Genomic DNA, 22,136 nt, shown 5'->3' on the forward strand with positions numbered 1-22,136 from the left:
GTCGTTTCAGCAATAAAAAAGAAGAGAGGCCAAAATGTATTAAAAAGACTATACTTTATTTAGCTCCAATTTGCCGACCACATTTTTCAAAATCATGGAGCATTACGTGACAATAACACCCAAACAAACAAGACATTTTAAATATGAGAAATGATAAATTGACATATATAATTTATTTTCATTCATTTGATACTATTTTTTTTTATTTTTTACTTTTTTTTAAAATATAAAAAATTATTTATTAATAACCATTTTATCCTATATCAAATGAACTTAAAAAGTCTCTCACTCTACCATTACTTCAAAGTTATTCATGTACTTCATTTATCTTGACTTCATTTTGTTGTGTGATTATTTGCTTCACATTGCATTGTAGTTGTCCTGTTAGAAATATTATATCTTTTATGTTTCAGTTTATCTTTCAGTTAGTTTGTTATTATTTATTATTTGTATTTTGGGCTTAGCCCATATTTTTTCTATTATAAATAGAGAATCCTATGTGTGTTTAACACAAAGGAAGATTAACTCCATATATAATTTTCATTATGTTTAACATGGTATCAGAGCAGGTTTTCTGATCTCTTCCGGTGGTCTTTGTTGTCTGCCGGCGGCCGACCGTCATGGTCGCCGGCAGCCCCTAAAAATATCCAGAATCAGAGACAAGTCTCCTAGAAACTACTGCCTCCTCTGAATGACCGGACCGAAACCACTGCCTCCTCTGAATGACCGGACCTCCCTCTCTCTGTTTAGACCTTCCAGAGCAGTCATTGCTGGCATCGAAATCTGTCCTCTTCTTGCCGCATGCTTCTGCATCTTCGGACCTCCTTCTTCTTTCTGCGTAATTTGCTGTAGAGGGTTTCGCCTCTGTATTGCTGTAGAGGGTTTCGCCTCTGTATTGCTGTAGAGGGTTTCGCCTCTGTATTGCTGTAGAGGGTTTCGCCTCTGTATTGCTGTAGAGGGTTTCGCCTCTGTATTGCTGTAGAGGGTTTCGCCTCTGTATTGCTGTAGAGGGTTTCGCCTCTGTATTGCTGTAGAGGGTTTCGCCTCTGTATTGCTGTAGAGGGTTTCGCCTCTGTATTGCTGTAGTGGGTTTCGCCTCTGTATTGCTGTAGAGGGTTTCGCCTCTGTATTGCTGTTCTTCCTTTCTTATTGTATTTGCCGCACAGATCTGCTGCGTCTCCTTCATCCACTTCTGAAGTTGAAGTGTTTATTGCCTCCTTCTCTGCTGCGTCTCCTTCATCCACTTCTGAAGTTGAAGTGTTTATTGCCTCCTTCTCCGCTGCTCTCCTTCATCCACTTCTGAAGTTGAAGTGTTTATTGCCTCCTTCTCCACTGCTCTCCTTCATACACTTTTGAAGTTGAAGTTTCACAAGCTTGGTTCACACTTTTGAAGTTAAAGTTGAAGTGTTTATTTTCTCACTTTTGAAGAAAAATCATCTAGTTCAAAACCTAGTTTAGTTATTTCAAGCTTGGTTCATACAATTTGTATGCTCCAGCTTGAGGGGGAGTGTTAGAAATATTATATCTTTTATGTTTCAGTTTATCTTTCAGTTAGTTTGTTATTATTTATTATTTGTATTTTGGGCTTAGCCCATATTTTTTCTATTATAAATAGAGAATCCTATGTGTGTTTAACACAAAGGAAGATTAACTCCATATATAATTTTCATTATGTTTAACATGTCCCCACCAAACACTACCCACATGAACCAATCATTCATCAGCTTCTCGACATTTCTAATAAATCGCGTTTCACGCCATTGACAGCTAAGCTTCCCACAAAAAGAACACCTTCAATATGCATTCAATATCTCACTCAGATTACTTCTATTTATCACATTCAAATTTAGAAAAACAAAAAGTTTAGAATACTAGATTTTTGACAAAAGTCATTAACCAAGTTCTTTAACTAAAATTAATGATAGACAAACCGACCAATAACATTGCTGTCATTAACTTATTTAATAAGCTTTACACTGTGCTTGACAATTTCTGCTATTTATATAGCTTCTGATATGGAAGCCTTTTGTGCCATATTTCTAACTCCCAACTGCACCTTCTTTCAGCTTCTCACAAAAATCTCTCAAGATGGCTGGCATAGCATTCGGACGCTTCGATGATTCTTTTAGTTTTGCCTCCATCAAGGCCTACATTGCTGAGTTCATCTCAACCCTTCTCTTTGTTTTTGCCGGTGTCGGTTCAGCCATAGCCTATGGTCAGTTTTTCTGTTTTAATGGACAATTTACAAACCTCACACCTCTATATTCGCAATGCCATTTCTTTATACATTAATTCAACTAGCACAACACTTTATTAGATCTAACATTGCAAAAAACAACTCTTAAAACGAAGTGTTTTGAACTATGTACGTATACATGCAGAAATTTTGGATAACCAAACTCCTGAAAAACGTTGTTTCCATAATTTCAACTTGAACCTGACTTGTACCAAATCTTTTGCAGCTAAGTTGACATCAGATGCAGCTCTTGATCCTGCTGGGTTGGTGGCTGTTGCCATTGGCCATGGTTTTGCTCTCTTCGTTGCTGTTTCAGTCGGAGCCAACATTTCTGGTGGCCATGTTAACCCTGCTGTGACCTTTGGGTTGGCTCTTGGAGGTCACATCACCATCCTCACTGGTCTCTTCTACTGGATTGCACAGCTCCTTGGCTCCATAGTGGCCTGCTTTCTCCTCAAGTTTGTCACTGGCTATGTAAGTTCAAACTCAACCCATCCATATAAGATTTCAATTGTGTCACTGTCACAAACATGGTAAAATTCTCATTCATGCATCTTACTATACTCCTAATCAATGTGAAACTAAATAAATATCTTTGTTTATATTTAAATGTAAATGTGCTATTGCCCTGTATAATTAAAATTAGTAAAGTCTGATACTGTTGTTAGAAAAAAGATAGTAATAGTGGGCATTATCTGTTGTCAGAGTATTCCTATCCACGGTGTTGCTGCGGGAGTTGGAGCCGGAGAAGGAGTTGTTACTGAGATCATCATCACATTTGGATTAGTGTACACAGTGTATGCTACAGCTGCAGACCCAAAGAAGGGTTCACTTGGTACAATTGCACCCATTGCCATAGGTTTCATCGTTGGTGCAAACATCTTAGCTGCAGCACCATTTTCTGGGGGATCCATGAACCCTGCACGTTCCTTTGGCCCTGCAGTTGTCAGCGGTGACTTTCATGACAACTGGATCTACTGGATTGGCCCTCTTGTTGGTGGTGGTTTGGCTGGTCTTATCTACACCTATGCCTTCATTCCCACCCAGCACCATGCGCCTCTCGCCACTGATTTTTGATTCACTCAATAATACCCTTTGTTAATCGCATCATGGTTTAGTTTCTATGTAATAAAGGAGGAAAACTCAGTCTTGTTTTTCCTTCTTTTCATCTCAGCCTTTTCTTTTTCATTTTGCTTTTAATGTAAAGTTGGAGTCATTGTTTTCTTGTACGAATTCATGAGGTTGCTGATGTAGTTTTTCTTAAAACACTGTTGTATCTCATTTATAGCTTAATTTTTAGTTTTAAACCAGGAGGACTAACCAGTATAGTGTGCCATCATTAACATCAACCGGTGAGGCAGAAGTTTAGTGAGCGTTTGATAAATGAAAGTGAGCAATGATAAAGCAGATACAAAAGAGAAACATCTTATACTATTAATGATCAATGGTGTAATTTGTGGTTGACTATAATGTACCAGAAAGTGGAATTGAAAGGTTTGTCTTTTAGGCTTTTATCATGAAGGGTAAAAATGTAAGATGAAAATTGAAGAATCTGTGCATAGTGCTGCAAATTTAGGATGGACATGGAAAAAGGGCATATGGGTGGTGGGCAATAGGTGTTGGTGTGAATGGGGACCAGCAAGAGGGAATTATTACATTTAAAAAGGTTAGAAGGAAAGGAATCCAAGCAATAGAAGACAAGGAAGTAAGAACAAGTGACACCAATGAAAAACATTTTGGTAGAGGGAGGGCCGGGATGGCAAAAAGTGGTAGTACTTTAGTGTTCAAGAGTTTCACCATTGCACTCCTCCAACCTGTAATTCCAATTCCAATATGGAGTAGCTCTCTACCTGTTTTATGATGCTGAACAAATGTACTTTTTAGGGAACCACATATTCTGGAGAGTCATCTTCATTTCACAGTAATGTTTATTCTGAGGAACTATATTAAAAAAAGCTTAAATTTTGTGTTTAAGTAAAGATAAGCTGAAGACGATCTCCCAGATTATTTGGCTTCATCGAACTCAAACCAAAAACGCAAACCTGTACAAAATATCTCCCGTAATTAGAAAAGTGCGTAATTAGTTTTATGATTAAATCATTACACTTTTACGTCCATTTAATACAAATAAGATAACATGGTCATATATGAATGTAAATTTTTGTATTTTTTTTAAAAAAAAGAGAATAAAATAAGTAAGAATAATATTAAATGAATGTAAAAAATTTAGATATGTGAAAGAATATTTTAATTTTATTACAAAACTATTTTTCGTGTAAACTTGCTCATTTTTGGAAAAAACCCGCACGATTAACATTATATGAACTAGTTGGAGCGTCTTTGCAAAGTCTTTCATTTTCGTTGCAAAGCACTACATAAAAGCAATTTGCTGTTCTCACGTTCAATTCCTAAGAAGGAGGAAAACTGCTCTCACGTTCTATTGTAAAATTTAAATATTAATTTATAAACTAATTATCTAAAATAATATTTATGAAAAAAAAACTATAATTAACTTTTTATGAATTAAACTTTAAAATAATTTAATTATCATGTTATTATTGTAAAAAAAATATTTAGAGGTGGTAATTGCAGGTTTTCAAGATTTTGTTGATTATGTGAAAAAATAAGATAAAGCAAAACTAAAATGCACGGCATATATAACTAGGAAGAATTGAACTTATATTATTATTATTATTATTATTTGGTTTTGGGCTTCACAGAGACTCCTCTGAATCCCAGCTGGGCTCCCCACGCTTTGTGTATCTCCATTCATGCCCTTTCCACTCAGGCAGTTGTTGAATCACAAGCTGCATCAAATCAAAACTAATTAAAAATATAATAAATACTAAATATAAAAATCCACATGTACATGATCATTTATTATTTTTTAATATACATTAAATATAAAGGAGAATGCATAAAAAAATAAATTATATATGACACATTCTTAATCTGTTCTTTAGATATATAAATTAATGTTTTACTTATATATAAAAATAAATTACGATCGCATAAAGAAGTAACAGTAACATAAATCACGAACCCCTCCTCTCGTGTCTGGTTCACCAACAACTGTTTGACATGCTAATCTCCAGTTCTTTGGTTTCTGGTAAAAGGAGAAAGAACACACATGACAACCTTAACTTTCTTCTTAAATGCCACAAACAAATTTTCAATCTGAATCCCACTATCTATATTACCTTCTTCAGTAACTTTTTCTCTTTATCAGTGCGAGGGTTTAGAAGCTCCTGACCTTCAAGAACCTGAGGAATGCAAAGTAGAATTAGCAGTGTACATTATTCGATCGTCTTCTAACTATATTACCATGTAATTACAGATTATCGACTCAATTTCACGGGAAAAGTATCCATTGTTGTTTATTCTGAGATGTTGTTCAGTAAAAGGTATTGTTAGGAATTAAATTTCTTAAGAACCTGGAAATCATAGTTAGTAAGAATGTTATGAATGCATTTTGGATTCTCATATTTTCGATGAAATTCTGTTCGTAAAAACAGTTTTAGGAGAAGTTTTCTAGAACAGTTCATACCAAACATGAAATAGAAGAGTTTAAGGTTATCATTATATAGCTCACCTCCACCATACATGTGCCACAAGTTCCACCTCCTGAACAATTTAACAGAGCTCTGGCCTGGGAAAGGTAACAAGTTAATTACCAAAAGCATATTCACACAATAAAATAGGTATTCAGATCAAACTATTGCAAAGAGCAAACAAAGTTTGTTTTGTAAGCTGGAAAACAGGAACGCTGTTAACATGAAACTGTTTGATAAAAGAAACTGTTTGGTTTGAAATTGCTGAGGGTATTACATAGGGTCCATAGAGCTCGATGTTGGAATCCATCATTATCTTCCTAAGCGTCTGGCCGCCACAAGCAGAACGAAAGTGCACGTCTGGCGTTCCATCTGGCAGCAGCACAGACTAACCAAACCAACCCAGAAGAGAGCACCAAAATCATCAGTGAGATTAATTTAGAAAAATTAATGTAGCATCATCGAAGTTGTTGAAGTACTTACACTGACAAATACAAAGCCAACATAAGGTGGCTTGTTGGGGTCATCGATGTCTAATACTGTGTCTGTGTCTGAGCCTGAGTCCTTCTCAGGGACTGTGCTGACAGCTCTGATTTTGGTTCTTACAAAGGAAACACGCTTGGAGGCATAAAGCGGTATGTTTTTGGGCCTGAAGTTGTGGGAAGAAGGACGCAATGCTTGAGAAGTGAATTGGAGTTGGAGGAGTGACATCAGTGATATTTTCAAAGGTTCTTGTTCTGTGGTTTGTTGAACTGATGATATTTTGGTTGCAGGGGATTTGAGCGTAGTAGAATGAATGGGGCTTGTCGTTTGTGGTTGTTTCTGCGATGATCTTATCTGATAGAGTTTGTTAGTTACAATAGCAATGGAACATTTTGGTAGTACTGTGAAAGAAAAATGAATTAATAAAGGGATAAGGTGAGGGCAAACAATGGTTGAGGTTGAGTTCGGCTTTGTGGATTGAATGAGAAATTTGGATAGAGCTTTTTGAGTTGAGTTGGACATTTTAAATACTAACTAAAAGCACAAAACAAACACTATGTGGATAGATCTTTAGTTTGTTCTTTTTCATTATGTTTAGGTTTCATGTAGAGTTGGTTTTTTCATGTACATTGAAGTTTACTATAGAGGTAGATTTAATCAGTTTTTGCTATTTCTTTTTTGAAAATGTTTTTTTAACAATTTTTTTACAATATCTTGTGTAGTAGTTTGTAATTAGTCCATTTCAAATATACGGACCAATAAAACAGTGACACCTAGTCTATTATAAAAAGTTGTTAAAAAAAGTTGTAAAAATATCATTTTGTTATATCACTAATAGAAACTTTCCTTAAAAACAACAAAAGATAACATTATTTTCCAACTAGTGACAAACAAAGGAAAAAAAGAACACAAACAAATTATTTGTTATTGTTATCAAGATAAAATTAAGGTGTGTTTTTTTTTTCTTTTCGTAAATTTTTTTTTTATTAAATTTTCATACTTTATAACTTATTTGAGATGTATAAAGTATTTACAAAATTTTAAATTTTTTTGTAAGTGTATTTTATATTGTATATTAATTTTTCATAGATTTAGTGAAGAAAAATATTAGAATTTTTTTAAAAAAAACCTCACAAATTAATGTTTGTTGTCTCTGTAATAAATGTCATGCAAAAGTAATAAAAAAGTCTAAAATATCATAAGTTATAATCCTTATTTTTGTTAGTGAATTAACATTTTATATTAGATAATTTAGAAAAAAATAGTATTTAGATTTTATTTGTAAAATATTTTATAGAAAAGTGAAAATTCCATAAAACTAAAAAGTATATTAAAGATTATTATTTAGTTACAAATTTTTTTAAGTATATTTTTTAATCCAATCAATTTGGTTTAATGTGTCAAAAGAAAATTATTGTGATATAAAAATAGAAAATATTAAAATAACGTTGAACTATTTACATTTTTTGATTGTTTTATTCAATTTAGTAGAATTCCTGAAAAATCACGTTTCTTTTAACCAAATATCATTGTAATCTATTAAAGATATTTTAAAACAAGCCATTATTAGATAAGAAAAAAGATTGGAAATATTTACTCAGTATATTTTTTATTTAAATTAATTTTTAAGAAAATTTTCCGTTTTGAAGTTTATATGATTTTGAATTCAATATATTCTAATATTTTAAATTTTCAATTTACTTACCAAATTTTGTTTGACATACTTTATTAAATATTAAACTTGTTCTAAATAGTTTAAAATCTTAGTTGAATAAATTTGTGCGTGTCATCTAATTCATATATGCGAGGTTGACTGCGTAAAACAAGACACAGTATGATATAGAACAAGTCCTGTGTTTAAAACATCATTTATTGATAGTTGAATATTTTATTTAACTTGAATTGTGTTATCTGATTTCCCCATCTTAAAATTTTAATAGTAATAAAAAAAAGATGATCAATAATTTAAAAAAATTTATGAGTAAAATAATGAGATATATACATAATTTAAAAATTAAGTAGTAACAACTCTTCATAGTAAAAAAATTGAGTCTTCTGATGAAAATTAACTTAAACAGTGGCCAAAAAACATATAATCTATATCTGTTAATATATTTATACGATATTTTATTTTTTGGTGTTCTCAATTTTCTTGAGTGTTGGTTTTTAGTAACTATTTTTTCAAACTCAAATAATTATTTATAATAAAAAAATAATTTTCAATTCATTATATATATTATTTTAACTACTGAAAATATATGTGTATTATTTTTTTATGATATAAAAAATAATAAAATTATTATTAATATTATAATCATGAAATAAATAATATTTATAATTATATTATAAATAAATTTTATTTATTTTGTAGATAGCTTTATAATTAAAAATATACTAAATTTTAAAAAATGTGAAATATTAAAAAATAGTTAAATTTTAAAAACAGTTACTTAAAGTATAAAATTAATAGATTTTAATTTAAAAAATTATTTAAAATATAAAATTGAAAAGGGAAAATGAAGGAAAGGGAGCAAAGAGAGGTGGCGTGGGAGTGGGGGTTTTATCAGGGCTAAGTCTAAAACCCTCTTCAGATAAATGGCCCAACTTTCAAAGTTTCGAAACGTTCTTCTTCTCCCCCGTCATTCCTCCTCTCCTCTTTTTCTCTCCAAACCCTTCAATGTCCAATTCCGTTCTCTCCTAACCGTTGTCGCCTCCTCCAAACGACACCGTGACATCCCTCCTCTCCGCAGGAAAAGCACAACGCCGACGCCAATGGAAGTGAACGAATCCAGCTTCAACAAAAGAAGGGCCGAGGGCAGAGACAGTGGCGACGCCCCCAGGAAGAACCTCCAACTCAAAGTTCGCAGGCTCAACCCTATCAATACCATCTCATATGTTCAGGTATTAAACTTCCTCTCAATTTTCTTTCCTCTTCCAAAACGGTTACTTATTTTGCCTAATTACAATTTTGCTTTCCTCTGCTTTCAATCACAGATACTGGGGACTGGAATGGATACTCAGGATACGTCTCCTTCAGTCCTGCTTTTCTTCGACAATCAAAGGTTTATATTCAATGCTGGAGAGGTAACTCCAAACCATAACTCCTCTTTTCTTCAGCTTCATATTATTATCTGCTTTTCTATCTCTGCGTCGAGGCTTGTGTTTTACATTCCATCTTCTATTCAGGGATTGCAAAGGTTTTGCACAGAGCATAAAATTAAGTTATCAAAGGTACCCTATATCTTTAGCTTCATCTCGTAAAAATATAGTTTGTTTCTTCTCTTACTGTTGTTCATCTTTCTTCAGATAGATCACATATTTCTTTCACGCGTCTGTTCTGAGACTGCCGGTGGCCTTCCAGGTGTGTATTGGACTGTCGATAACCTTACGGTTTTAGTCATGATCCGTGTTGTGTATTGCATATCACGTCTTTTTTTTTTCTTTAATAATGTAGTGTTTTCTTTGACGTGCAAATTGCTTCTTCTTTACTGGTAAGATTGGTGATTCAACTAGAGGGCTTCTTTTTTTTTTTTTTTCAACTCACAGGTTTACTGCTTACTTTGGCCGGCATTGGAGAAGAAGGGATGTCCGTAAGTAGCATTTAGCTTCCTTTGATCTTCCATTCTCTTCATATATATTTCTTATAATAAATAGTTTCTTTCAATTTGTAGCTTAATATATGGGGGCCTTCAGACCTTAAGTATTTAGTAGATGCCATGAGATCTTTTATTCCCAGTGCTGCCATGGTTCACACAAAAAGCTTTGGGCCTATCTTCAATACCGATGGATCCACTGTGCCACGTCAAAGCAAGCTTTTGGACCCCATTGTTCTTATTAACGATGAGGTGGTCAAAATATCAGCCATAATCCTACAACCAAATTTCGTTGAAGGTCTGACAACTTCTGAAAGCTCTTCAGAGAAGAGGATGGACCAAAGTCCAGATACCCTTGATTCCCCCAATGGCAGAAAATTACCTGCTTCAAAACCTGGTGATATGTCTGTGGTATACGTTTGTGAACTTCCTGAAATCAAGGGAAAGTTTGATCCAGAGAAAGCTAAGGCTCTTGGGCTTAAACCTGGGCCCAAGTATCGGGAACTGCAACTTGGAAACTCGGTGAAATCTGATCACCAGAATATCATGGTTAGTCTCAAAACTCCACATTATTTACCTAAAGCAGAGTATAAGCACATTTAGAAAAATAATTAGAATTTGAGACAGCTTTCAATCTGTTCAAGAAATGCATTTGTTTTAATTTAATGTTGGGCTTCCGTACCTTGTAAAGTAACTTCTTTTCTGTTACAACCTATAATAGGTTCATCCAAGTGATGTCCTGGGTCCTTCTGTTCCTGGCCCCATAGTACTTCTTGTGGATTGCCCAACAGAATCCCATTTGGAAGCATTATTGTCTGAACAATCACTTGCTAGTTATTGTGATCAAACAGACAACCTAACACAGGCTAGTAAGATTGTCAATTGTGTAATTCATCTAACTCCTGCATCTGTTGTGAGTTGTTCAAATTACCAAAAATGGATGAACAAATTCAGTTCTGCACAACATATCATGGCTGGACATGAAAAGTAAGATGCTTGTCTTTCTGGAGAGTCTCTTTTGTGGTTCTCCTGCCTGCATTATCACTGATTAAACCTGGTTGCTCGTTCTCTTTGCAGGAAGAATGTAGAGATTCCTATTTTGAAAGCTAGCGCAAGAATTGCAACACGACTTAATTACTTGTGTCCTCAGTTCTTTCCAGCTCCAGGATGTGGGTCCGTTCCTAATAATAGCTCAAAATTCGGCTCTCTTGCTTTAAATGAGGTTTGTCTCATGATACAAGATGAAATTTGATTGACAAAGGCAATTAAGACATAAACCATTCTAACTAAATTGTTTGATTTGATTCCATTGCAGTGTTCTTTTTCAGATCTTTCTGAAGTAATTTCTGCTGAAAATCTTCTTAAGGTATGAAACATTGATGTGGTCTGGCCACCTGTCCGTTAACTTATTTGTTCTCAAAGAAGTAAAAAATAAAGCCTTTGGAGTCTGATAGGCTAATTAATGTACAGGCTCAAATAACTTTCTAAGTAAACATTTCTGGTGGTCCAACATTTTTGTATTCATCACTTAGAAAGAACATAAGAGTGATATTCTTCTTGTCAAATCCTAGTGGAGACTAGTTCATCATGGACCTGATCACGAATTTTTAAAACAAATATATTGAAGCAAGTTCTTAAGACTCCAATTTTTCATGTGTAATCATTTGAGCATGTTTCTTTTGAAGACTCTCACGATCTTTTTTAATTGTTATCTTTGATTTGACCTACTTTGCCTAAATGGAGCTTCTCTTAATCTTCTGACATGACCGAATCACTTTAGGAGATTTCTTATCATCTTTTCCTTGATAGTGCTGCACCAATTATCCCCCAGATACATTTGTCAGCAGTGGTCACGTTAGGACTATAGTTTCAATTAATTGATCTTTGTCTATTCCTTTTGCCAAGTTTATATATTGATAGATGTACCACTCTGCTGTACAGTTTACTTTGCGTCCGTATGCTCATCTTGGGTTGGATAGATCTTGTATTCCTACTACAGTGTCTTCCTCAGAAATCATTGATGATTTACTGTCAGAGATTCCAGAGGTTTCTGAAGCAGCTAATCATGTAAGTCAGCTCTGGCAAGAATGTAGTCAGACAAAGGACGACTTAACTCCTGTGGTGGATCATAATATGATGATTGAAGAACCATGGCTATGCGCAAATAGTATTCCTGCTTGTCTGGAAAATATAAGGAGAGATGACTTGGAGATAGTTCTTCTAGGAACCGGTTCATCCCAGCCATCAAAATACCGAAATGTTAGCTCAATATATATAAATCTTTTTTCGAGAGGAGGTTTGCTCATGGATTGCGGTGAAGGAACCTTGGGACAACTTAAAAGAAGGTAAGTCTATCCATATAATTAACATTCATTCATCTTTTGATATGAACTATTGGTTGATGTATCCCTTGGAAACAGATATGGTGTTACTGGTGCTGATGATGCCGTGAGAACTTTAAAGTGTATTTGGATCTCCCATATTCATGCTGATCACCATACAGGCTTGGCTAGGATTCTTGCTCTGCGCCGTGATTTACTGAAGGGGGTACCTCACGAACCAGTTCTTGTTGTTGGACCTAGACAGCTTAAGAGATATTTAGATGCATACCAAAGACTTGAAGATTTAGATTTGCTGTTTCTTGACTGCAAGCACACTACAGAAGCTTCATTGGATGCTTTTGAGGATGATTTCCAAGGAAATTCAGTTAATTCTCAGACTCTGAACAACAACAATGGGGACCTTATTGCATCAAAAGTTGATTCAACTTTGTTTGCCAGAGGATCCCGTATGCAAAGCTTTTTTAGAAGACCAGGAAGTCCTGTTGACAAAGACGTAGTTTCTCCTATCCTAAAGAAATTTAAGGAGGTAATCCAGGAAGCTGGTCTTAAGGCCTTGGTTAGTTTCCCCGTTGTACATTGCCCTCAGGCATTTGGTGTTGTTTTAAAAGCAGAAGAGAAGACTAATAGTGTTGGAAAAGTGATACCTGGCTGGAAGATTGTATATTCTGGTGACACGAGGCCCTGCCCAGAGCTAATAGAAGCGTCTCGTGGTGCAACAGTTCTTATACACGAGGCAAGTAATTGCTTGATCTTGTTTTAGCTTTTGACGGTTATTTAGCATTTGCTGGAATTATCATAAAAGGATGAGGAATGAGATCACTTTAGGAAGTATGCTGTCTTAAGTGTTCTACTATTCCCTTGTTAAAGCTAAGGTGATTATAGTCGATTTCAAACATTAGCGATCCTAGTCATATTTCTGATCCAACAATATGATAAACACAACAAGCTATAAATCTAGAAATTTTTGGCCCTTTGGTAAATCTTTGCCAAACCAACCGTCTTTCTCATTAATTCTTACATTAGAATTTGTATCCTTGTTTATTCTTTTGCGTTTAATTACGTAGTTGTTTTTTGGATCGAAAAATTACATGTTCTTAGATCTTTTATATATGAAAGTGATAGTCTTATGATATTTTTACTTCAATTCTTTCTGCAATGAATTCTTTAATCCTAATAATATATATTATCGTCGACGTTAATGTATTTCCTTCAAAATTAGCTTTTCTTAATGCAATCACTAGTGAGGCCGCATTTAATTTTTCTATTATAATTGCAGGCAACTTTTGAGGATGCCATGGTAGATGAGGCTATAGCAAGAAATCACAGCACCACAAACGAAGCCATAGAAATGGGACAGTCTGCTAATGCATATCGAACCATACTGACTCATTTCAGCCAAAGATATCCTAAAATTCCAGTGTTCGATGAAGCACACATGCATAGAACATGTATTGCATTTGACATGATGAGTGTCAATGCAGCTGATTTGTCCGTGCTTCCCAAGGTTCTTCCATATTTGAAATTGCTTTTCAGAAATGAAATGTCGGTTGACGAGTCAGATGATGTAATTGAGGCTTTGACTTCAGGTTCTTGACAAAATGACCCATTCATTGTTGTATTATTTTTATTTCTAATTATGATTATACCCATATAACAGGCCGTACAATAATATGGTAGCGTTTGTTTAGGGAGTGCGGTCTGAATGCCTTCTAATAATTTGTTCAGGCATGTGCCATTGATAAAATTATTTGTGGAAGTTCACTTAGCATTGTATTTAACAAAATTTGTTCCTCTTTAGTTCTGGCAAAAACAAAGTCATCTCGTCCCGTCTCTCTCGCACATGTTTAGCTTGATTATTTTTTATATTTATTTATTCATTTTATTACCTTTTTTTGTATTTTGTTTACACCATTAACAGATACGTCCATGTGCTTTTCATTCAGGAACCCTTATGATTTTAACTCAATAAGATATTGGTTCTTAAGAACTCACAAACCTAAATAAATAAATAAACACACTTTTAAAACTAAATTGAAAAAGAAAATCAAAACTTAAGTTTGTGAATTATTAAAATTAAATTTTTAGTTAGTATGTATTCTCATACCAAAAACGGTTTCAAACAGTTAAATTCTTATTGAAAAAAAAATTATTTATCCCCATATTTCTTTTGTATATGGAGAAAAGTATACATACAACATGAAAGGTTAAAACTCTAAAATTAATGGTATCAATTGAGTAAAAAGTTTAAAAAAATTATATTCCATAGATATATCTTTGTTATTACTAGTAAAAAAAAAAGTACTCCATCCTTTATCTAGTAGGGTTTCGATATGTTAATAATTTTTTATTAAATAATTTAATTTACGTTTTAGTTAAACGTTTTATTATTAAAAAAATATTGTCAAATAATTAAATGTTCGTGAAAAAAAAAAAGTGGTTGTTAATTTTTATTTTCCCGTCTCATTATAGTATGGTGAAAGTGGAAAATGAAATTCATTTTGAGTAGACGAATAAGGCGGGGCGAACGCTAGTTACGGTGGTGAAATGGTCCCAATCAACAACGTTAATCTGATTCTGTGGTCCGCCCCAACCGCTTTCTCTCCAAATCTTAACCACAACCACATTACAGTTACTGTTTTTGTCTCTGTCTCTCTCGCTCTGTAATTTTTTTTCACATCCCCTCGTTTAGTCCGTCTCAACAACCAGCGATATGTCCGATGAAGAGGACGCTACCACTTCCCACAGTTCTTCCAAGAAACCCATATGTGTGTTCTTACTTGCTTTCGCTTACATATATAAATGCGACTTTTAATTTCTTTGTATTCCGTGTTAACCAAGTTTATGTAAATTTCATGGGCAGCTTCAAACAATAGTACATTCAACAAATAAAAAAAGTAACAATTTTTTACTCTCATTAAACTGCCCATGCCTTTGTTACGATGGTTTGTTTGGAGTTTGAAACATTTTTCAATGCTTTGTTCAGTTATTTGTAAATTGTAAGCCCAATTGCTCAAATGCCAAGTTTGCACCAAAATATGGAGGACTTGAATTTCATGGACAAAGTTGTGTTTGCATTTATTATCGCTCATAATATGATCTTAGTTTTGGTTTCTTGTAGATACGGAATTCTCACAGCAAGAACTTCCAGAATGGAAACCAATTTTAACACCGGGATGGGTACGGCGTTCAACGCAAACTTGTCTCACTGTTTTTGCAAATGTTCTTCTAACAATTGATTGGCTAGTTTATCTTTGCTTTCACAGGTTATTACCACACTTTTTGCCGTTGGAGTCATATTCATCCCTATTGGTCTTGCAACTGTGTTTTCATCAGAGAGTGTAACATCTCGTATACATATAACATACTTACATAGCGTGAAATGGATTTGGTGCTGAAGCTGAATGTTTCATTGATAAATGAAGAAATGCTGATGCATGCAGGTGGAAGAAATTGTAATACAATATGATGAGAGTTGCCTTCCTAGCTCACATGTCAACGATCCAATGGCATATATTCAAAGCCATACCACCAACAAGACCTGCGTCACCAAATGGACTGTGAGTACACTTCCTCTGTAAGAAAATATGTTCAATTTTGTTAAACAAATTTCTCCAACCTATTTGGCACCAGAGACTTTTTTTCTTTTCCTTCACTATTTTCTTAATTACAGTTCCTCGTTTGATACTTGTTTGAAAACGGTTTTGTTGCAAGTTTACAGGTTGAGCATAGAATGGAAGCTCCTGTTTATATCTATTATCAGCTCGACAATTACTATCAGAACCATCGCAGGTTTGTATCTACATTTTGCAGAAGATTCATCTTCCGTATAAAAAATTCATATAAGGCCATATTTCGGCATAATTGATACTGCTAGAAAATCGTATCAGTGACTGTTCAAATTAGCAAGAACTCTTAGCATGGAAAGCTATTGACAACATGTTCTTTATCCATTAAGATGACATGGTTTTTGGGTGGTTGTTGAAGATATATGAAGAGTAGAAACGACAAGCAACTGTGGAGCAAGGCAGAAGAGGGGGAAACATTGAACTGTTATCCTGAAGACATGACGAAGGAAAAACAGCCAATTGTTCCCTGCGGCCTCATTGCATGGAGCATCTTCAATGACACATACAAATTTGTATCCAAAAACAAGAACTTGACGGTGAACAGAAAGGACATTGCATGGGGGAGTGACCGAAGGTTCAGATTTGGCTCTGATGTTTATCCAAAAAACTTTCAGAGGCGAGATTTGATTGGAGGTGGACACCTCAATGAGAGTCTACCAGTAAACGCATATATTTATTCCTTTTAACTATTGTTACCTTGCTTTGCCTTTTGCCTTTTCTTTAACCTTTGTGTTGTGTTATGGCTTGCATGCATAGTTGAGGCAGCAAGAGGATCTCATAGTTTGGATGCGAACGGCTGCACTACCCACATTCAGAAAACTCTATGGGAAGATAGAGGTTGATCTTGAAGCGAAGGATGAGATAGAAATAGTCATAGAAAACAACTATAACACATACATGTTTGGAGGGACAAAGAAGCTGGTTCTCTCAACCACAACTCTTATGGGAGGAAGAAATCCCTTTGTAGGGACAGCATACCTTTTCATTGGTAGTCTCTCCTTGTTCTTCACTATAGGCTTCATACTTCTCTATGTCATCAAGCCAAGGTAATATCATATCATATGGATCTACCCTTTTTTCAGTTATGTGCAAAGATCATGATTTTGCAGAGGCAGTTTCCCATTACACCACAAACTTGTAATTTCAAACTGAAATTTTTGGTGATGTTAATTGCAGGCCTCTTGGGGATCCATCTTATTTGTCTTGGAACAAAAATCCAGGGGGTATGATCAAATGACAAGCCATGATTCATCTTTCACTCTTTGTTTGGTCTTGGTTACTTTACCAACTAGAAACTCAGAGTGTATATAAACGTTTCTCTTTGTTTTATATTTTGGCTCTTGTTTCTCATGAAGATGACTCCTACTCAACTATCTCGTCGGGGTGACCGATCGAGGGGATCATCTATAGAATACACGTTAGAATTTTACTTTTGAGGTCTAAAGTAATGTGATTACAAAGCGTAAACATTACCACGAAATTAAATCACTATTTATAGAATTTATAAGAATCTAGCCAATTAATTTATCATTTAATGGTCATTAATACATGTCTTAACCCGTCATCAATAGTCGTTACCGTATTGATTGCGGTCCAACTATTGTCGTGACCAAACGGCAGTGAAGTCATTTTATGTAACCCGACCCTTTGGTCCGGTGGACTTGGTTAGCTGTCGTGCCTTACCGGGCGGGTCGGGTGTACCCATATAGTAACAGCTCTGTTCATACTTCTGTTAGAAAACAGGGTTACAGGTACTCTAGATTTGAGTAACGAGGTAAGCACGGGCCTTAATAGTAGGTTTACTTTTTATAAATAAGGACTACGCTTAAGTTTTTGTAAAATATCGATTATGTTTTGTATATGTAATCAGTTAGCAGAAGGACTGTTGTGAGAATTAAATAACCAGTGAATTAGTTTGAATGTTTATTCTATTCAATATGGAATAAATATGCGAAAACAAGTTAAGTATTTTAATTTCTTATTAACAATTTAAAATCCATGGTCAATCTATATTTTGGCATAGAAACTAATTTTCATAATAAATTAATTATGTTTATAAATATAATAATATTATCTCGTGATAGATTAGTTGTTTAACAATGCCTTAAATTATTCATGAGAAGGTCTATCTAAATTTATAAAGCTATTTCCAAAATAAATAAATAATTTGTTACTGGAAAAAGAAAAACAATTTTAGACCATTTGGCTAACATATATGGACCCAATTCATAAAAGAAACTCACCTGACTAACACTTCCATTTTCAAACTTACAAGAAAAAAGCTAGATGGAGTGGCAGTTAAAAATAGTACAACAGAGAAAACAAAAACATTTTTCATGATCAATACTGAGCCACAGTTAGCTGGTTAAAGTTGGAGGCTAATGATGATATATACTCTGTGTTGTGGTGAATATGATGTCAGTGGCAGTTGGTGAATTTTTCTGTAACCACTGCCATCTATTTGTGTTTCTGCACATTTATTTGTTCTTTTCCTCGGCAATTGCCTAACCAAATTTAAGTGAGAATTATGATGTCAAATTCCAGAGGTTTGGTGAGCCATTTTATGATGGGAGCTTCAAGGAATTCCTACAATACAACATCTAATTAATGTCATAGGTGAGATGACTCACCAAAAAAACTTGGAGTAGAAAAAGCATATGTCCTTCTCTCTTAATTTCCTTCAAATCACCGTATATTATTCTTCTACCATACGTCTGAGGAAGAAGGTAAAAAAAACTTAAATTTCCTCACATAAAAATATCAAATATTGATAGAGAAAAAGATGAAAAATATCAAATATCAAACCTAACTCTGGTAAAATTTGTTAGAGGAAAAGACGAAAAATTAGAAAAGAAAAATCAAATTTCCTTATTTAAAAAATATCAAATATAATAAAATATTTATAGATGTTTCTCAAATAAAATTGCATTGTAAATTTCTGTACACCCTTTTTAATCATAAAACTTTCTAGATTGTAATAAAACCATATAATCCATATAATAGGTGCCAAACCTTTTATTTATCACATTCACATGCTTGTACTTCAAATTCCAACAAAATAAAAAAAATCTGTTTAACACCCCATCGCACTTTCCAGTCTCCTTCACATGCCATAATCTTAAAAGGACTCTCCATTTATGCACTATGGTATTTTCCTGCACCAAAAAACTCTGCCACAATTTTTATTGGTTAAAGTATTGTTTCACAAGTTAGCATGGATAAAGAGACTAAAACCATTAGCAATCTGTATAAAAACTGCATTGATGTAATAAAAGTCCAAATTGCAGAACTAAAGGCAAAGAAAAGAAAGACGAGCTCCATAAAAGTTGTTGATAGTTAGAGTAAAGCAGCAAGTAATGCCGCATCTAACAAAGTATATGTCCATGGCCTGCCAATGTACCAATGCTTCTGAGTTATTTAATGCATAAATGTGAAATCTCCATTTTCAACCATTGCAATAAACGAAGTAATAGCCAACATCTACCACCTTCCAATCAGTCTTCACACCACACCAACTTCATTCACAATTCATAACCACAAAGCCACCACGATCTTTCTTTTGGTCGAGAGCAAGAGAAGATCAATGATCATTTACCTCATCGATCAATGGATGACTCCAACTCACCCCATCCAAACGCATCCTTTGCTTTTAGATCAACACCCACAACTCCTCAGAACAACTTCTCGAGAAGCCATTCTACAAAAGAAACACCTTTCTCAAACATTCTTAACTCCCCACCACGCCTCTCTTGCCCTACTCTTTCTCGCAGCCTTCAAAACTCTCCTATTTCATCTCCTCTTCATCCCCATCATCACTTCTCTCCTCCTTCTCCTACTAAACTCTCTGATTCTGACCCTCAAACCACTTACCATTGTGCCTCTTCTGTCCTCAGAAACGATGGCCAGATCCTCTCCATCGCCTTCTCCTCGAACGGCTTGGTCTACACTGGCTCTGACTCCAACTTTCTCAGAGTTTGGAAGCTCCCTGAGTTCACCGAATGCGGCCAACTCCGGACCAAGGCTTGCAGGGTGGTCGCTCTCGAAGTCTCCAATGACACCGTCTATGCAGCCTATGGTGATGGCAAGATAAGGGTGTGGAGAAGAACTTGGGATAAGGTTCTCAAGCATGTCCGATTGGCTACCATCCCCAAGGCACTCGGCTATGTCCGCAGCTACATCGCCGGCAAAGACAAGACAGTAAGTATATATCTGCTACGTTTGTCAGTGTTTTATGTGCCCCCACGTGCTTCTCCTTCTATCCTATCTACACCATCTCATCAACCGTCTCTGGTATACATTAAAAATGCTGTTTAAATATGAATTTCTTATGATTATCTTTTCCCTGCAAACTAGTTATCGGAAAAAGGATAAACCTTTGTTGATTATTTGGCTTAACAGATGCACAAGGGGATAATCACGTCAATGGCAATCAACACGGCGGAGGACATTCTATACACTGCTTCACTGGACAAAACGGTGAAAGTGTGGCGAATCTCAGACCTGAAGTGCATAGAGACCATAAAGGCCCACCCTGAACCGATAAACGCCATGATCGTGGCTGATGATGGGGTCCTATACACAGCCTCGGATGATGCCACGGTGAGAGTTTGGCGTAGAAACTTTTGCAGCCACGACCAGCCTCATTCTCTGACGGTAACCTTGCACGCCAAGTACTCACCCGTGAAGGCCCTGACACTGACCCCAGATGCCGGAATATTGTACGGTGGGTGCACCGATGGCTACATACACTACTGGCTAAAGGGTTGGTTTGCAGGACAGTTACAATACGGAGGGTCGATCCAAGGGCACACACATGCAGTGATGTGTCTGGCGAGTGTGGGCAAATATGTGGTAAGTGGGTCAGCTGACTCGACGAGCAGGGTTTGGGGAAGAGAAGCAGATGGGCAACACACGTGTCTGGCAGTTCTGGTGGGTCACAGAGGACCAATTAGGTGTGTGACAGCATTCATGGGAGGAAGATTGGTGGAAGATAACCAAGATAGTTGCACCATTTGCACTGGTAGCCTTGATGGGGTCCTCAAGGTCTGGCGTGTTACTCATAAGACTCTTAATAATCACTGTTCATCGCCACCCGGGGCTCCCACCAAGTATTTTGAACTCTACAAGCATCTTTGATCAATATTACTATCACTCTTTTTCTTTTTTACCTTTCTACTCTTTCTTTGCTTTCTTCAAGCTTCAGACTACGTAACTGTTAGTTTCAAATTTTTGTACAGTCGTTAGGTTATTCAATATCTTAAAATCATAGATATATATATATATATATATATATATATATATATATATATATATATATATATATAATTAGAATTTACTAAATCTTACTCTGCCAATATTATTTTAAAAATTTTGAATTTACAATCAAGTTTCTTAAATTTTTAAAGTGTACCATATAGAGAATGACTTTTGAAAGTGTACCGTATAGATTCACCAGTCAACGCAATCCGGTAGGTTAATCTCCTAAATAGTGTAGAACGATCGCTCATCAACTGTGTTAATAATCGTTTGATATCTCACACATTAAGGATATTACACTCAGTTTAATTAACAATGTTTAGCTTATAAAATATTAGGTTGGAACCAATGAGTTTTAATATAAGATTTATTTTGAAATGTATAAATATAAAGGTAAAATAATAAGATATGTGATTATATTTATTTAATATTTAAGATTTAAATGTGATAACTAATTGATATAATTAAAAATTGAGTTAAGTTCGACTTTAGAAAAGCAGACTTGATAAGATATTGTGGAAAGAAAGATCATCCAAAATAAGAAGTAACCTAAAGTATGAAGATGTGGTTCTCAGTTCTATATATCGAAATAATACAGAAAGAAAAAAAATATTCTTTAACACACCTGTATTTTTATATTTATACGATACTATCTTATTTTTTCATTTTTTTTTAAAAATACAAAATTTTATATTTTTATAACTATTTTATTCTTGTAAAATGAATGTAAAAGTGTATGAAGGTGGTATTTCTAAAAAAAATTATGCATTCTTTCGTGAGGTGCTATATATATTCCAGTTGGAATTCCTTTCACGATAGTGATGCTTTTTTGCATGCCATTTTTATGTATCAAAATTCCTTTACTTCATTTTTACCAGTTTTTTCTGAACAAAAATATTCCTCACAACCCATCGTTCAAAAGAATAAAACAGAAGCATTTACTTCTTTTTGTTGTATCCCTAACATATATTGAGAACTAATATCAATCCAATATTTGAGTATTGCAGCATATTTACTTTTTGTTTATTGAAAAAAATAGGTTTTATGAT

The 22,136-nt window shown here is 34.7% G+C and overlaps 5 protein-coding genes across 6 annotated transcripts; 4 read left to right on the top strand and 1 right to left on the bottom strand.

Annotated features, from left to right (window-relative positions):
* The first annotated feature begins 1,926 nt into the window (after positions 1-1,926).
* On the top strand, positions 1,927-3,502 carry DELTA-TIP (delta tonoplast integral protein). Its single transcript, XM_047294531.2, has 3 exons — positions 1,927-2,215; positions 2,463-2,710; positions 2,942-3,502. Exons 1-3 carry the CDS (start codon positions 2,089-2,091, stop codon positions 3,311-3,313), a joined length of 747 nt encoding a protein of 248 aa, XP_047150487.2. The 5' UTR covers positions 1,927-2,088; the 3' UTR covers positions 3,314-3,502.
* Positions 3,503-4,894: 1,392 nt separating this feature from the next.
* PNSB3 (NDH-dependent cyclic electron flow 1) lies at positions 4,895-6,688 on the bottom strand. The gene is made up of 6 exons (XM_047294540.2): positions 6,271-6,688; positions 6,065-6,175; positions 5,829-5,885; positions 5,437-5,499; positions 5,280-5,342; positions 4,895-5,043 (listed from the first exon to the last, which is right to left on the bottom strand). Exons 1-6 carry the CDS (start codon positions 6,496-6,498, stop codon positions 4,951-4,953), a joined length of 615 nt encoding a protein of 204 aa, XP_047150496.1. The 5' UTR covers positions 6,499-6,688; the 3' UTR covers positions 4,895-4,950.
* Positions 6,689-8,842: 2,154 nt separating this feature from the next.
* On the top strand, positions 8,843-14,002 carry TRZ4 (tRNAse Z4). The gene is made up of 12 exons (XM_047294539.2): positions 8,843-9,171; positions 9,265-9,354; positions 9,457-9,501; positions 9,577-9,631; positions 9,817-9,860; positions 9,942-10,412; positions 10,585-10,850; positions 10,941-11,085; positions 11,179-11,229; positions 11,805-12,208; positions 12,284-12,938; positions 13,482-14,002. Exons 1-12 carry the CDS (start codon positions 8,866-8,868, stop codon positions 13,797-13,799), a joined length of 2,850 nt encoding a protein of 949 aa, XP_047150495.1. The 5' UTR covers positions 8,843-8,865; the 3' UTR covers positions 13,800-14,002.
* Positions 14,003-14,728: 726 nt separating this feature from the next.
* On the top strand, positions 14,729-17,333 carry LOC124822523 (putative ALA-interacting subunit 4). 2 transcript variants are annotated; one of them, XM_047294534.2, is made up of 8 exons: positions 14,729-14,970; positions 15,324-15,382; positions 15,469-15,543; positions 15,646-15,762; positions 15,924-15,994; positions 16,190-16,490; positions 16,588-16,877; positions 17,008-17,333. In XM_047294534.2, exons 1-8 carry the CDS (start codon positions 14,916-14,918, stop codon positions 17,066-17,068), a joined length of 1,029 nt encoding a protein of 342 aa, XP_047150490.2. In that variant the 5' UTR covers positions 14,729-14,915; the 3' UTR covers positions 17,069-17,333. The 2 variants fall into 2 exon arrangements, with proteins under 2 accessions (XP_047150490.2, XP_047150491.1); XM_047294535.2 differs by lacking the exons at positions 14,729-14,970; positions 15,324-15,382 and having other exon boundaries at positions 15,522-15,543; positions 15,917-15,994.
* A 1,447-nt stretch (positions 17,334-18,780) lies between these two features.
* On the top strand, positions 18,781-20,994 carry LOC124822522 (protein JINGUBANG-like). The gene is made up of 2 exons (XM_047294533.2): positions 18,781-20,028; positions 20,230-20,994. Exons 1-2 carry the CDS (start codon positions 19,438-19,440, stop codon positions 20,965-20,967), a joined length of 1,329 nt encoding a protein of 442 aa, XP_047150489.1. The 5' UTR covers positions 18,781-19,437; the 3' UTR covers positions 20,968-20,994.
* Positions 20,995-22,136: the final 1,142 nt, after the last annotated feature.

This window comes from Vigna umbellata, chromosome 6 (genome assembly GCF_029865625.1).
Source record: "Vigna umbellata cultivar VRB3 chromosome 6, Vumbellata_1.0, whole genome shotgun sequence".
NCBI classification, from domain to species: Eukaryota; Viridiplantae; Streptophyta; class Magnoliopsida; order Fabales; family Fabaceae; genus Vigna; species Vigna umbellata.